Below are 16,302 nucleotides of genomic sequence, written 5' to 3' on the forward strand. Positions count from 1 at the left end.
GTTTGGTTCGGTTCGGTTGGTTCGGTTTTTTATAAATATTTTATTGAACTATACATATACATATAGATGACAACATAACTTTGTATTTAGACATTCCTACACTATCAGATAACAAAAAAACTCGTCATATTTTGACAATAACTTTCTATTTAATATGTAAAAATTAAATTACTCAAAAGTGGAATGATAAACATAAAATAATAGTATAAAACAATATAAAAATTATTAGAATGAAACAAAAAATAGAAGAGACGAGAGATTGATGAAGGTGAAAAAGAAAAAACAAAAGAGTTGAGAGATTAGAGAAGAAGATGTGCGATAAAAATGAAATTGAAATAGGAAAAATTTGCATAAAAATGAGAAGGTGAAAAAGAAAGAATATAAGAGAGTAGAGATTATAGAAAAAGAAGGAAGATGTATGTGGCAAAGAAGACGCGATAATGCTATTAGAGATTTGAGAAGATCGGGACTAAAACCATATGTGTAAGGATGAGAAAATTATTCGTAATCATAAGGTTAAGGTATAATAGATTTAAGTTTGGGTTGGATGTGAGTTAAATAAAATTTAGGTTGTAACATAATGCTGTTTGATTCGGTTTGGTTCGGTTTACAAAATACAAACCGCAAACCGAACCAAACCGTGCGGTTTTGTTAAAAGATGATACAAACTAATCCGAACCAAATGCGGTTTTTTGCGGTTTCGGTTTGATTTGGTTTGGTTTGCGGTTTTTTATTGAGTTGGTTTGGTTTTGATCACCTCTATCTGGGGCCAGCGATAGGGGTTATAAGTACCCTCTCTCGCAAGAGGGTCGGGTCATTTTTTCATACTCACTTTCATTCACTCAGAACCTTACTTTGACATTATAGTGTATTGCCGGTATCCTCTCCCTTTATTTGGACCGACTAGAAGAAAATTCATAGGCCAGACGATCGTCTGGTTCCAGTAAAATGAGTAACAAAAATCATTTAGATTAACAAAGCAGTAATTGAAAAGCCATCGGGAAGTATGTAGGTTGTGTGTTCTAGTCCAGTAAGCACTTTTTAATTCTAATTTACAAAGTTGATTTTTATGTTATGTAATAAAAGAAGTTTTGTTTTATAATACATATATTTTTTTTCAATAAATATCTTCCCGACGTATATAATGACTATCCCATCCACTATTCTACATCTTTGAGATTAAATATCTTTATTATGTTTTCTTATTTTTTTAAATTGTAGATAATAATTTTTTAGTTATAATTAAATATTTGTCATAAAATTAACTTATTTATTATACTACTTTTTACATAAATATAGATTAGCTTTCTAAAAGTAAATTATTGAATTATTCTAATAATAACATGTTTAAAAGTTAGAAAATTATTTTTATTTTTAATTAAATCATTGCGATTAAATATATATTAATTTAATAAATTCAGTTATTAGGTATAAATGATTTTTTAACAACCTAACTTAATCTTGTCTAACTTATTATTGGTACAGTTTTATAATATTTTTCACTATAGCTTTCCTTCATGTTTAACTTTTGATAAAATTTATATAAGTATTTTTTAAATGAGAAATACTAATATATTATTAAAAATATATATTAGTAGGAGTGAGTATTAAAGTTTGTATGTACACGTTCAATCAGATTTTTAACATTGTGTATTAAATTTTCATAGTCTCATAATTGTAAAACTATTTTTAAGGTTTAAAATTGTAAGAATAATTGTTTATCCATTATTGAATTGACACACCTGAAGATTAATATAGTGACGAAAGAACTTTATTAATAGACACATTCTATAAGAAAAAATACCAAAAGAATACTTATACATGTTAAATCCCTATAGGAATATTTATTAATACATTTTACATTTTAGTTTTTAATGTTATTTATAATTTACATAAAAATATTTTCTTTTAATTTTTGTTTTTTATTTTTTAAGATTTTTTTAAAGATTTGAATGAGCCTCAATTGTTTGGGCCGATCCTGATCGGTGAATATATATTTCAGAAAAGTATCTTCGAATTTGCTTGATAATATAAATCAAACAAAAATAAAAAAACATGACAGTAGCATCAAATTGAAAACAAAACAAATACCAACACCAATTTGACATTAATTAAAACAATCAACACATTGCATAGATAGTCACAAAATAAATTCAACATTACATATTCTTATAATTGGGATGTCGCAACATAGTGATTAAATCCCCGATGTCGACGAATCTTTGAATTTTCGCATCCACTTCAATCAGATCCTTTGATTCATAACGGAGAAAAACACTTCACATAACATTTAAATCTTCACTCGTCTTCAGTTTAAAGTTGATGAAACGTGTCTTCCCTTCGCTGTCAAACGAGGGTAATCGATACTCGAACTTGACAACTCTGCAAATTTTTAGAAAGCACGAGAGAGTATTTGATTTGGATATTAGATTTGCGAGAGATGTTTCTTCGACGACCCTAAATGGAAGTGGCGGCTTCCTGCCATTGAAACACGAAAAAGCAAGATGGGGATATGTACTCATTCTCTTCTTTTTAAGTGTTGTGTAAAAAAATAGGATAGAGACGTCCTATTTAAACAAGTATGGGTCAATTTGGGCTTTAGAAACCTTATTATGTTATCATGTTACATTTCCAATATATATTTTTGAATATCACTGAGTGGTTAAATGATAAATCATCTAAACGAAATTGTTGTAAAATGGCTTCAAGACTCTATTCAGAGATAATATCTCTGAATTAACCTCATAATAATTCGGAATTGCATCTCCGAACTAAATTTTGTTAAAAAATTAATATTTGATACGTTTGATATATATATATATATATATATATATATATATATATATATATATATATATATATATATATATATATATATATATATATATATATATATATATATATATATATTACGATGACATGATATATTATACTCCCTCCGTTTTTTATTATAAGTCGTTTTGAAGAAAAAATTTGTGTTTTATTATAAGTCGTTTTACAATTTCAATGAATCATTAATACTATTTTTTCTATTATACCCTTAAGCATTTATTATTCTCTTTCTTTAAATTATTTTAATTTATCTTTTCCATACAATTAATGAAGGACAATTTAGTAAAACCTTTTATAATTTCTCTATTTCATACAATAATTATTATTTTTCTTAATATGTGTGAAAATGTCAAAACGACTTATAATAAAAAACGGAGGTAGTAAAATGAAAGAATATTTTTAGTTACGGTACATGAATTAAATCCTGTAATAACAGAACATAAATACAACACCCAAACACAGCCTTAAACACAAATGGACGAGAATTCGTGTGAAACTTTTTTATAGTTACCGGACATAAATTAAATCCTATAATAACAACATAAATACAAGACCCAAACACAGCCTTAAACACAAAAGGACAAGAGTTCGTGTGAAAATTATAAAATTGTTAACTACTACAAATTCAACTTTCCAATTCGCTTGGCTACTGAACGAGTGAAAAAGTTGTTGATTCACATGGGCCCACTCCAACAGCCAAAAATACGTGAAACAATAGTCTCCCCATGCTACACCTCACCGCATCAAATTTAAACCGTTGATGAGTACACGTGGATAAATCTGGCTCCCTAGCATTGAGCAATTCTGTACATTCATGGTAACTAAATAACAAACAAACTAATCAGTTAGTTGATAAACGGTTCGTTTCTTGATTTGGCGGGGAAAATAACAGATTTCAGATTTCAAGATTTTTTCACCCTCTCATTCTCTCTCTTCCATTTTCTTCAACAATCAATTCTCCGAAGTTGGAAAATGGATGACTATCACTTGCTTCTGGCTCCAAATGCACCACTAGGCCGGTTTTGGTACTTCACAGATCTCACAATTTCACGTTTTTGCTTAATTACCTTGATTTCAACTGCATTTGAATCTCTGTTTCTGCAAACATTTATGTGTAGAGTTAGTTTTGAATCGATGATTCAAAAAAAGTATGTAAAATCGTTCTTCAACTTTTGTGTTTTTCAATTGGTGATCATATGAGAATCTTAATCGGTTTGTTCTAATGAAGGAAAACCATGCATAAGAAGAAGATAAACCGAGAAGAGCTGAATTCGTTGAATGTAGCCAACATCTGGTAACAATGATCATAATCAATTATTATAGGCATGTTTTCTTTTTTAATTGAAATCGGTGTTGTTGTTGTCTCGTCGACAGTCAAGAGATGCTGGTTGTTCAGGATCGTATCCCTGTCAGAATCTCAGCAATTCTTCTTGGTACAATTACACTACAGCTAAATGATTATTTATTTATTTATTCATTCTCTGTGAAGCTATTTAACCGATGTTGTGTGTTTTTTAGAAGGAATAGTGACTGTTTTTCAGAAAAAAGTGAATCTACTTCACGGTAAATTTCTTGACTCCTTGTTTTGCATGATTAATTAATAAAACGTTTAAATGATTAAGTTCTGTAACAGTATTAAGAAATTCTGAGCAAAATTATTGAATTATCTGTTTATAGCTTTGATTTTAATTTTAAGTTCTTACTTGCAGCTGACGTTTGGGAAGCTCAGGTATAAAATTCAGACCTCGATGTTTTCTCTTATTATGTTTTTATTTTTTTGGTAGATTTAAATTTCTGTATATATTTGCTTTAATTTGAATTTGATTGTGGAAGGCTGGGATGGAGATAGCAATAGCGAAAAAGAATGCCAAGTTAGTCATATATGTCCCTAATTAATTAATTAATTTGAATTTTAACTTGTTTATGGTATGAAATTATGGATTATTTAATAAGCAGAATAGCATTTTGACAGGAAAGCTCCAGTTAATGATGGGGATAAAGAATATATGACTCTGGGAGAAATTATGCAAATCAATGTATCCCCTACAAAGCGGGTCCAACGTAGATCCTTACGTTCTTTGGTATGTACGAATTGCACAGAAAATGCATGTAGTATTAACTACTAATATCAAAACAGCAATCATTTTATATACTAGCTGCAACTCACTGTCAAATATACTTCATTTCATCATGATATAATATTTCTGTTTTCTATGCTTTTCTATACCGGGGGTGGTTAGCCTTATCAATGCTTTTCTATTGTTGCAGACACTTGACAATGTGGATTTATCTGGTAATGAAGGCGGAGAGGAGGAAGTTCCAATGATTGATCGTCATCAAGGTTTACATTTCAATGTGCTAAACATTTACATCCTCTAATTGTTCCCATGCTCACACTTTGACATTCTCAGCTGCTCCGGCGAGTATTACTTTAATTGACTCTTACCAAACTAATGTGGAGCCACAATTTGAGAGGTTTGTGGCTGGCTTCCACCATTGTAATTGCATTCTCATGTCATCTAGTCATTTTTGTTTTAAACTCGGTGCTATGCATAATGTAGTTGTAAATATTTCCATGTCTCATAAAACAATGAACCATCAATTAAGCTCATTCTTAAATCCTGAAAAAATGATTTTATTATTAACATTACCTGTTTGTTTTGTGAATGTGAGACAGGTTTGGCATCGAAGGAGATGACGGAACACAAGTAAATGATGAATTTCCAGCCGTGGTCATACCCTCCCCATCTTCTCGAGACGATCCAAAGAGAGGTGAGTAGATTTTCAACAAACCAGATTGTTTTATCCATATTGATTAGATTAGAAATTGTGGAACAATAATTCCTTCACCTCAATTGCTGTATTTGCTTATTATGCTGTCTAGCCCTTCCATTTGTCTTATATAGCTCTATGAATTGATTATGTAATATGTTGGGCAATTAGAAACAAATCTACTTGAACTATTATCTTGAGTTAAAAAGCATCAAAATTTTCAGGAACCCTGCTAAAAGTTTAAATCCTTTTACTCGATTCATTTTCATTTTATTATATCTTGCTAGCTGCTACCTAGCTTGTCAGCTGTCAAAAGCATAAGTAAAAGTTCAATTATTATTGAATGCGTTGGATTTGGTACATACGCTACTGTTGGTCTGAATACACACAAGAGTTGAGTACCCTTTGGTCCGTTAAGTTTTAATATTAAAATGCATAGCAGAGGATTCCCTTTCTAGATGAACCAAGACATTCACATTTTTTTAGAAGCAAGTCCAAAGAACCTAGTGTTCTTCCCATGCATATCTTTCTTTTTGTTCTGCAGCTGATATAACTGAAGACAGAGATCCTGTGCCCCAGATCATTCAGCAAGATTTAGAAAACATTAATGCTAGAGAGGTACTGCATCATATATATAATTAAATAAGATTATGATATTGTGAAAACAAAATGACCAACTTTATAAGTGCAATGCAACAGGAACCTCAAAGAGTAGAGCCAGCTAATAGGAAAAGAAGAAGACCAATAAAAATGGACATGGAGCAGCAAAAGATCCCTCTTTCTACTCTCAGGCTCTGGCAGAGTCACACTTCTGATATAAAAAGAAATGTGATTTTCAATTGATATTCATTTGCATCTAGAAATAGTTTTCCTAAGGTTTAGACATCTATATACTTAGACAGTGTAATATTGCTTCTCTCATCTGCAGGTGGGACATGGTATCCAGTCTACAACTAACATAGTTAATTTCATGGGAGGGCCGCTCCATGCATTAGGAGGGTTTGAGTCCTATCAATCATATTCAGGTCTCTATAGAGTCTTATGTTTTTGTGAAACTGTTCTACCTTGAAGTTGAAAGGGTTAAGCAGAAAGTAACAAACATAATTATTTTATGCAGATAGGGCGATGCAAAATCATCCTCTAGAACCATCATCAACATCACCTCCAGGAGTAGACAACAATGATTTCGCAGAATACGTTAGTCTCCTACATCCATCTTTTGGTTTCTCTTCCATATTTTAGAAGGATAATAACTTCATGATAAAATCTCCAAATGTGAAGAGTTTTGAGGAACCTGATGGTAACATAGACAATCAACTTGATGCTACGGAAAAGGAGCGGACACAGATCAATGATAATGGTTTGAGAGTACCTGAATCTACTCTCCAGGCCTCTTCAAGTAGAGTACCTGAATCTACTCTCCATGCCTCTTCAAGTACAGTACCTGAACATGGTCATTTCTCACAATTAGATTTGGATAGAGAAAGGTAACACAAAATTTGAATTTTCCATTAACACAGTCAGATAAATGACTATTCCATCTTTTTATATCCTACTTTTCAAAATTGTGGTCCGCTAAAAAAGTGTCAAATGATTGATTCTTGAAAAATATTCAGAAAGAGAGTTCATTCATCATCTGGAAACAGCAGCAGAGGGCTTCCGAAAGTACCTAGGTTCTCTGACACTGACCCAACAAAGAGGGTCCAACGTAGATCCTTACGTTCTTTGGTATGTACGAATTGCACAGAAAATGCATGTAGTATTAACTACTAATATCAAAACAGCAATCATTTTATATACTAGCTGCAACTCACTGTCAAATATACTTCATTTCATCATGATATAATATTTCTGTTTTCTATGCTTTTCTATACCGGGGGTGGTTAGCCTTATCAATGCTTTTCTATTGTTGCAGACACTTGACAATGTGGATTTATCTGGTAATGAAGGCGGAGAGGAGGAAGTTCCAATGATTGATCGTCATCAAGGTTTACATTTCAATGTGCTAAACATTTACATCCTCTAATTGTTCCCATGCTCACACTTTGACATTCTCAGCTGCTCCGGCGAGTATTACTTTAATTGACTCTTACCAAACTAATGTGGAGCCACAATTTGAGAGGTTTGTGGCTGGCTTCCACCATTGTAATTGCATTCTCATGTCATCTAGTCATTTTTGTTTTAAACTTGGTGCTATGCATAATGTAGTTGTAAATATTTCCATGTCTCATAAAACAATGAACCATCAATTAAGCTCATTCTTAAATCCTGAAAAAATGATTTTATTATTAACATTACCTGTTTGTTTTGTGAATGTGAGACAGGTTTGGCATCGAAGGAGATGACGGAACACAAGTAAATGATGAATTTCCAGCCGTGGTCATACCCTCCCCATCTTCTCGAGACGATCCAAAGAGAGGTGAGTAGATTTTCAACAAACCAGATTGTTTTATCCATATTGATTAGATTAGAAATTGTGGAACAATAATTCCTTCACCTCAATTGCTGTATTTGCTTATTATGCTGTCTAGCCCTTCCATTTGTCTTATATAGCTCTATGAATTGATTATGTAATATGTTGGGCAATTAGAAACAAATCTACTTGAACTATTATCTTGAGTTAAAAAGCATCAAAATTTTCAGGAACCCTGCTAAAAGTTTAAATCCTTTTACTCGATTCATTTTCATTTTATTATATCTTGCTAGCTGCTACCTAGCTTGTCAGCTGTCAAAAGCATAAGTAAAAGTTCAATTATTATTGAATGCGTTGGATTTGGTACATACGCTACTGTTGGTCTGAATACACACAAGAGTTGAGTACCCTTTGGTCCGTTAAGTTTTAATATTAAAATGCATAGCAGAGGATTCCCTTTCTAGATGAACCAAGACATTCACATTTTTTTAGAAGCAAGTCCATAGAACCTAGTGTTCTTCCCATGCATCTTTCTTTTTGTTCTGCAGCTGATATAACTGAAGACAGAGATCCTGTGCCCCAGATCATTCACTTAACACATATCTGACCCTTGTAAATTTCTTTTCAGAACATCTTATGGAGACAGGAAACGCCAATCTTCCGATATCTAGTTTGTCTGGCAGTGACATGGACCCAACATCTGATGAAGGTACATTACTTGTTAAGGCTCATGTAATTTTGACATTCTTTATTCCCTTAACACATATCTGACCCTTGTAAATTTCTTTTCAGAACTTATGGAGACAGAACTTACTGATGAAGGTACATTACTTGTTAAGGCTCATGTAATTTTGACATTCTTTATTCCCTTAACACATATCTGACCCTTGTAAATTTCTTTTCAGAACTTATGGAGATAGAACTTACTGAAGAAGAGAAGATAGCCAGATTAGTCCGATTATTCCACCCGTACGAATCATTTATTCACTTGCATTATAAAGAACATGTTTGGTAATAATAAAGCTTTTTGTTTACATTGATTTTGAATGATACAGTCGGCTGCAAGAATATATTAACGCTAGTGGAGTTGAACCTATATGCCTAGATGACCTAGCCGAGGGACTGATAAAAAAAGAAGCAGCACCGCTTTTCAAACAAATATGTGGTAATATTACTTACAACTTAGATTAGTATCATTTCACTAATGATTAATTTGAATATACCTGTTTTAATTTTATGGTGCATAGTTGCTGCTAGCCATGGTGTACTTAGAGTTAAACAAGAGAAGGCTTATGGACCGATTTTTATCTCAAAATGCTCACAAATTTGATGAAGGTTAGGTTTCCTCCCAAATCAAAACTTTCTTGCAATTTCTATTCTATTCATTTGCCATAGATTTGTTGTAATGTTCTATAAGGTTATTCCTCTGGTTCTCTTCAGTGTCTAGTTATCAGTGTCAATATCACATGAATGAGCTAAAATAATTAGATACTATATTCATATAATACAGATGAACTACATTATGGAACAAATGAAATCAAGGGTTGAAGATAATTTTGCCACATTTGCATTTCTAACTCATAGGTTTGTAGTTTCACTAGTTTGAATTATCTTGTCTACTGGCATAAGAAATTGTAGAGAAAGTTGAAGGTTTGATGTTTGCATTCAGTGTTCTAGGATTTCTAGGAACTTGAATAGCCTCATAGTGTCCACAGAATCTGCATCTTGTCTCACATCTTGGTGGTTTTGCTTCTTTATTAACTTTTACCTTATCCAAATTGAATAGCCTCATATGCTTCTTAATTGATCTTACGTTGTAGTTTCAGCTTTCTGATTTTGCATCATGTATTTCAAAGATGTTTTGCTTGAATGATTAAGTTGAATTTATTCTTGTCTCAATTATAATTGAACAATTATATATACTAACTTATATCATTAACACTCACTAATAGTAACTATAGGCTTTGTCGTGAGTTGGTATAACGGGAAGGATGCGATTATCACAATAAATATGTTTCACTCATTATAGAAAATAAACTTCTTAATTGTGTATACTTAGAATGATAAGGGTGAACTTTCATTTGTTATATAGCATGTTAATTATAAATTTATATGTTCACATTTAGTTAGTCCTATTTGATTTATCCGCATCCTACTGTCTGTATTAATTTGATGTATACTAGCAAAATAAACAAATATACAATTAAAATTTGTATCCCTATCATTTGATTAGAATTTAAATACTGTATTTTGCAGATTTCTATGAGCATTTTGTATATGAATTTGTGAGAGATTATCATGGAGTGGAATGCGAAATCTCCTAGGCAATGGGTTTCCATCAAGTGGTAGTGATTGTTCTGCGTCTAAGCTGTTAAACGCGTCGTCCTTTTGTTTTTCCGGAGTTATTATGGTTATGTGTTGAAGTTGTATTGGTCTAAACTCTAAATTGTATTCGTTTGAATTAGCGGTGTACTTGTTTTAGGATTGTGAGGTGAGAGTTGTTTGCAAAGGTTGATTTTTTTGTCCGCTGCGTGTTCGGTATCTAGGCCTGTTTGGTTTTGGTTGTTTGTTCTGTGCTGGTGTAGGCACTGTCTTATATTGTTGCAGACACTTGACAATGTGGATTTACCTGGTAATGAAGGCGGAGAGGAGGAAGTTCCAATGATTGATCGTCATCAAGGTTTACATTTCAATGTGCTAAACATTTACATCCTCTAATTGTTCCCATGCTCACACTTTGACATTCTCAGCTGCTCCGGCGAGTATTACTTTAATTGACTCTTACCAAACTAATGTGGAGCCACAATTTGAGAGGTTTGTGGCTGGCTTCCACCATCCTACTTGTGTAATTGCATTCTCATGTCATCTAGTCATTTTTGTTTTAAACTTGGTGCCTACCTAACGAATTAGATATAGGTAGTTATGGTTGTTATCTTTCATATTGAATTTTTTTTTCAACTACTAAACTTCCACATCTTTTTGAGTAAAAGAAACCATTGCCAAAACGGCTTGTAACATGATTGGCATATTCTTCATGTCTATATCTATATGTTTCGTATTTGCAAACTACTTCTAATGTGATTGGCATCATCCACAACCTGAATAAATTCATATTTCTGCAAAAGTACAATTCAGTTATGCACATTTTTTATTTTCTTCGGTCAAAATCATATATAAAAGTTCAATTTAACTATCAACTTTTCAGAAGAACAAGTTGTAACATAGAATTCCAAACTCTAACAAAATCTTTCAGTCTAAATTTCATGTTTCTAAAATCATGATTAAATTGACAGGCTATAAAGAAGAGCAGATTTCTTTTTTAACAATTCTCTTACCTTCAAAAATGATGGAATTATAATTATAAGATATCATATTCTTAACACATATAACCAATGTTTTAAAAAACGTTCCTCGGTCACGACAAAACGGTGTCAGAAAATGCTGATACTTATACTAATATCCGATACCGATATTGTTATTCATCCGTTTATGATAAAAAAAAACAAATAGTGATTAATTCACATGCGACGACTACAATCAGCATCACCAAGGTACCGACCGAAACTACGCTTTACGAGACTGCAACAATACCACCACCACCGCGACCTTTATTTAAAACCTTGCATATAACTAATGGCGCATAAACTCTTTATTATTGAATAAAGTAAATATAAGTATTTAGAAGTATATTACATAACTGGTTGAAGGGAATGATACTCTTTGAGTTAGTGAAGTTCCAGTTGTCAACGACACATATTGTATTGTTGGATTTTGTTCAACCATGTGTCTAAAATATATTTGGTCTTCATAGTCTTACCCATACCTCTGCGCTGGGTGATATAACTGACATGGAAAAAATATATTAATAACAAAAACAAATTATAAAATAATGTTGGAACATCTTGGTATGATAACAACTTAAAGGGAGAATTGGAATGAAGTATTGACTTTAATTGGACAATACATGAGCATAAGAACTAATATAGAAAGTGAATTTGGAAGAGTTCATTTTAGTCCTACATAAAAAGGTACACAATATTAGTAGTGTATATATATATTTCAACTTGGTCAAATGGGCTGGGCCACAAGGGGTACCTAATTTTGTAACGGAGTGATGACACACTACCAAGCATCTTGACACACACGCACGTGTAGCCGTTCGTACGACGCGGTTCGGTTCGGTCTAATACATTAATTATTGGCAAAATGTCATTTTTTTGTCCCTTAACTATACCCCAAGGTCCATTCTAGTCCCTTATCTTTAAAAAGTATCAAAGTGGTCCTTTAATTGTTAAAAAAGGACCACGTTTGTCCTTTCCGTCCAAAAGGCGTAAAAGGGCGTTTCTTTTGTATACGTGGCAGGTGATGTGGAATGTTATAAACATCTTCTCCAACCTTGTGCTCTCCATCGTTCTTTCCATTCTCTTTAACCCAGATTCCCCCAAATTCTAGGGTTCAGTATTTTTCTTCCTGTCTCAATTCTAAAATTGATTTTGGAAAAAAAAGCAGACATCATCAACAAACTCAGAACAGTGTTCATATGACTCGAATATGAAGAGCAATGGTGGTTTAGCTGGAAATTTGCGATGGAAACTCATATGTGGCTGTGGAGACATAGCTCTATTCAAAGGGCTTCAACTGTCACGAATTTTGGAAAGCAATTTTGGGGTTGTCGTCATTACAAGGTAAAAAAGAAATTTAATTGCTTTTTCATCACATGTTTGTGTTCTGATTTAAGCGAATGTTGAATAACACAAGTTTAACCCAAACAGGCTGTGGATTTTTTCAATGGTTCTATGATGATGTGGTGGATGATAAAGACCAGTTTATAAAAATGCAAAATAGTGGGATGGAAAAACTTCAAAATGAACTTGATGCAGCAAAATTGGAGTTGGTATCTTTAAAAGCAACAAACGATAGACTGAAACAAAAGACAAGGGAGTTACAAATTCAAATGAAGGAGATGATTAATTATGGAAAAAATTGGAAAAGGATGTTCTGTATTGTTTTAGTTTTGGTCATCTAGAGAATGCTATAATAATTGTATCATTTTCAATTAGTATGTTTTAGTTGTAATATCTGTAATGAATTTTGTTGTTAACCATGGAAAATAATTGTTATGAATTAAGGATTTCAGTTACACGTAATGACTGTGTTTTCATTTACAGTCATACCAGTTAAACAATCAACAATAACAGTTAATTACAAGGTACAAAACACCATATATTATAGGTCCAAAACACCATATATTTTAGGTCCAAAACACTTGACATTACAATTGCAAAATGTATCAAACATTACAGGTCCAAAACAACATATATTACAGGTCCAAAACAACAAAGAAGCTTATAGGTCCTAAACCTTTACATTACAGTTGCAAATAAACCTGATATTACATGTCCAAAACACAACATAACTATCTAAAACATAACACAAAGTAAGTATGACACTAAGGTTTCCATTTTGGTGTGGCTCTCTTAGTAGGTGTTGTCCTTCTTGTTGTTGGACCTACAACAATTTTTGCTGCAGTCAATTCGGTTGTTGGACCAGGTGGGACAAAAGGTGCATTTGGCCTTCTAACTGCCAACTGCATTGATTTGAGAGTAATCTTCTTGGATGCTTGAGAAGGAGCAGGCTGAGATGCTTGTATAGGAGTTGCTTGAGATGATTGAGAAGGAGCAGCCTGAGATACTTAAGAAGGAGCAGCCTGAGATGCTTGTCCTGGAGTTGCTTGAGATACTTGTGAAGGAACAGCCTGAGATGCTTGTGAAGTAGCTTGCTGAGTTATTTGTGCAGTAGTTTGTTGAGTTGTTTGTGCAATAGTTGATGGTACCTTACAAGTAAGCTTGTTGTGTCCTTGTTTCTTACATCTACTACACTTTACATTGAATTCAGTTCTACTCATCTTTTTATCAGAACCATCTATTTCACCTTGCTCTAAAATCCTCCTTTTTTTGGCCTTCCTGACATTTTCCTATATTGGGGTGCCAGAACATCAGGATACTATGTTCTCACCCATAGGTTTGAGCCATTAATTGGAAAAATGATAGGCTTGTACACTTGCATATATCTTGATTTTTGTAATAATCAGGAATGTAATCATCAATATTCTGATTCCTACTTTTTATTGCTAATAGTGAATGAACACAAGGGAGGCCTGTCAGCTCTCATCTTTTGCATGAACAATTCTTTTCCTTCAGATTGACTGTAAATTTTTCTATGGAGTTTTACAAATTCCTCATTTCAAAAATAAACTCATTAGACATCCTAATACACATCATGTGCTTGTATGCTTCTCCATTGAGCTCTTTCATTATTTTCATCTCTCTTTCCCAAGCTTGGTAGTAAGTTGACTTGGTTGCTTTCCATATAATTTCCTTTAGCTTTTTTTCAAGATACCTCTTCCTAAAGTTGATGTAGATATGCCTAACACAAAATCTTTGTTCAACTCTAGGAAGCAGTTCTTCTATTGCAGGCAATAACCCCTAAGTCATCAAATTTATAACATGAGAAATTATATAATGAAAATGGTGTATTAAATGAAAATTTAAAATAGAGTCATACCTTTTGTTGATCAGAAATGAAAGTGTATGTGAAGCACTCTTCTCTACCACCAAGATCATCAATAAGCAACTCCAAGAACCATGTCCAGCAATCCTTGTTTTCACTCTCCACCACTGCATATGCTATTGGTAGCATTTGATCATTGGATTTATCTGCCTATGGCTGCAAGTATTTGACCTCCACAAAGGCCTTTCAAAAAACATTCATCAAGTCCTATGAAATGTGTGCTTAACTTGAAGCTTTCCTTACAAGCTGCCAAGCATATGTACAGCCTCTTGAAATGCAATTTCTGAACATCACTACCTTCTTGTGCAGGTTGAACACCCACTTTAACAGTTGACCCTGGGTTAGATCTTAGTAACTCATGTGCATAGTCATATACCCTTGCGTAATCTCCTAGAAATGACCCATCAACCATGTCTTTGGCTACAAACCTAGCCCTTATAGCCTTGGTTTTGTTGACCCTAACATTCCACTTCTTCTTAAAATTTTCCTTAATGTCCTTAAGCTTCATTATAGGGTTGGTTTTAAGTAAATTTTGTAACATCTTGCTCATCCATTTTGTCTTCAACATCTTCACATTATACTCTCTACTGCAACTATGAGTGTCTACTACTTTTCTTAGTTGTCATGAATCCTCAGTAGGCAACTTAGCACAATAAGACTCCCATTCACATCCATACTTACACCTAACCCTAACCCTTATCTTGTCATTCTTAATGAACCTTAAATCATTGCCAAATTAGACTGCATAAGTGGTAATTGCTTCCTTGAAATATTCTTTTGTACTAAAATAGGGTCCCACTTCTCATTTGTAATTGGACATATCCTTTTGAAGCTTGAAAATTGGATACTTCTTTCTCCTTGCTCTACAACTATCATCACTATCACAGTCATTTCCAAGATCCTCACTATCATTATCACTTCCTTTACTATCTTCCTTGTTTTCATCACTCTTTTCTTTACCTTTTTTCTTTTCACTTGTTCATCATCTTCAATTTCATAGTCAAGTAAGTTACCATCTTCCTCTCCCAATTCAGTACCATACTCGTTAGAGTCATCATCAAATACTATCTCTATTACACTATCATAATCGAATTTGCATCATCAGAATTATCATCATCATTAGTCAGTCTTACATCATCATAATCAACCTCACCAGCCCTTTCTCCAATATCATCATTTTCAACCTCAACAACAACTGGTCCATTAACATCAGTTCCTACTGCATTATCATCAGTTCCTATTGGTCCATTATCATTGGTCCTCACATCATCTTCTCTTACATAATTGGTCCTCTCCTCATATTCCTTCAACATCTCCTTAATCTCTACTTCTGTCTCATCTATTTTAGACTATGCCCTAGATAGACGCGAAGAACAAAGATTTTAGAAAGATGGGATTCAAAACAAAACAGAAATTTCAGACCTAACTACGTTACTAATAAAGATGCAGAAACTTACCTCTGATGAAGGTCGTCTTCGCTTTCACCTTGAATGTCGTATTCGTCTTCATTCGCATAAACTTCAACTTGGAGATTCGTCAATGATAAAAAATGTAAAATAAATTTGAAAATGATTTAACATGTTTCAAACATGTAAAATAAATTTTCCGATGCATAATAAAAACTATTTTGAGCACTAAAAAAATGTATATGACATAGAATTCATATACTTAAGATGATGAACAAGATCTTGTGAATCAAGTCATATCTTCATAGA

At 32.9% G+C, this 16,302-nt stretch overlaps 1 protein-coding gene across 1 annotated transcript; it reads left to right on the plus strand.

Annotated features, from left to right (window-relative positions):
* Positions 1-4,067: 4,067 nt before the first annotated feature.
* LOC131623282 (sister chromatid cohesion 1 protein 1-like) lies at positions 4,068-7,095 on the plus strand. The gene is made up of 13 exons (XM_058894282.1): positions 4,068-4,126; positions 4,322-4,395; positions 4,542-4,561; positions 4,666-4,703; positions 4,805-4,913; positions 5,101-5,173; positions 5,244-5,307; positions 5,510-5,604; positions 6,149-6,222; positions 6,304-6,432; positions 6,533-6,629; positions 6,722-6,801; positions 6,847-7,095. The coding sequence occupies exons 1-13, from the start codon at positions 4,068-4,070 to the stop codon at positions 7,093-7,095; spliced, it is 1,161 nt and encodes a 386-aa protein (XP_058750265.1).
* Positions 7,096-16,302: the final 9,207 nt, after the last annotated feature.

Source organism: Vicia villosa, unplaced genomic scaffold (assembly GCF_029867415.1).
Source record: "Vicia villosa cultivar HV-30 ecotype Madison, WI unplaced genomic scaffold, Vvil1.0 ctg.000060F_1_1, whole genome shotgun sequence".
NCBI classification, from domain to species: domain Eukaryota; kingdom Viridiplantae; phylum Streptophyta; class Magnoliopsida; order Fabales; family Fabaceae; genus Vicia; species Vicia villosa.

Coding starts and splice junctions, on each gene's coding strand:
- LOC131623282 (XM_058894282.1), top strand. CDS start 4,068: ATGCATAAGAAGAAGATAAACCGAGAAGAGCTGAATTCGTTGAATGTA. Junction 4,704..4,804: donor ATAGCGAAAAAGAATGCCAA/GTTAGTCATATA, acceptor GCATTTTGACAG/GAAAGCTCCAGTTAATGATG. Junction 6,630..6,721: donor GTCCTATCAATCATATTCAG/GTCTCTATAGAG, acceptor TATTTTATGCAG/ATAGGGCGATGCAAAATCAT.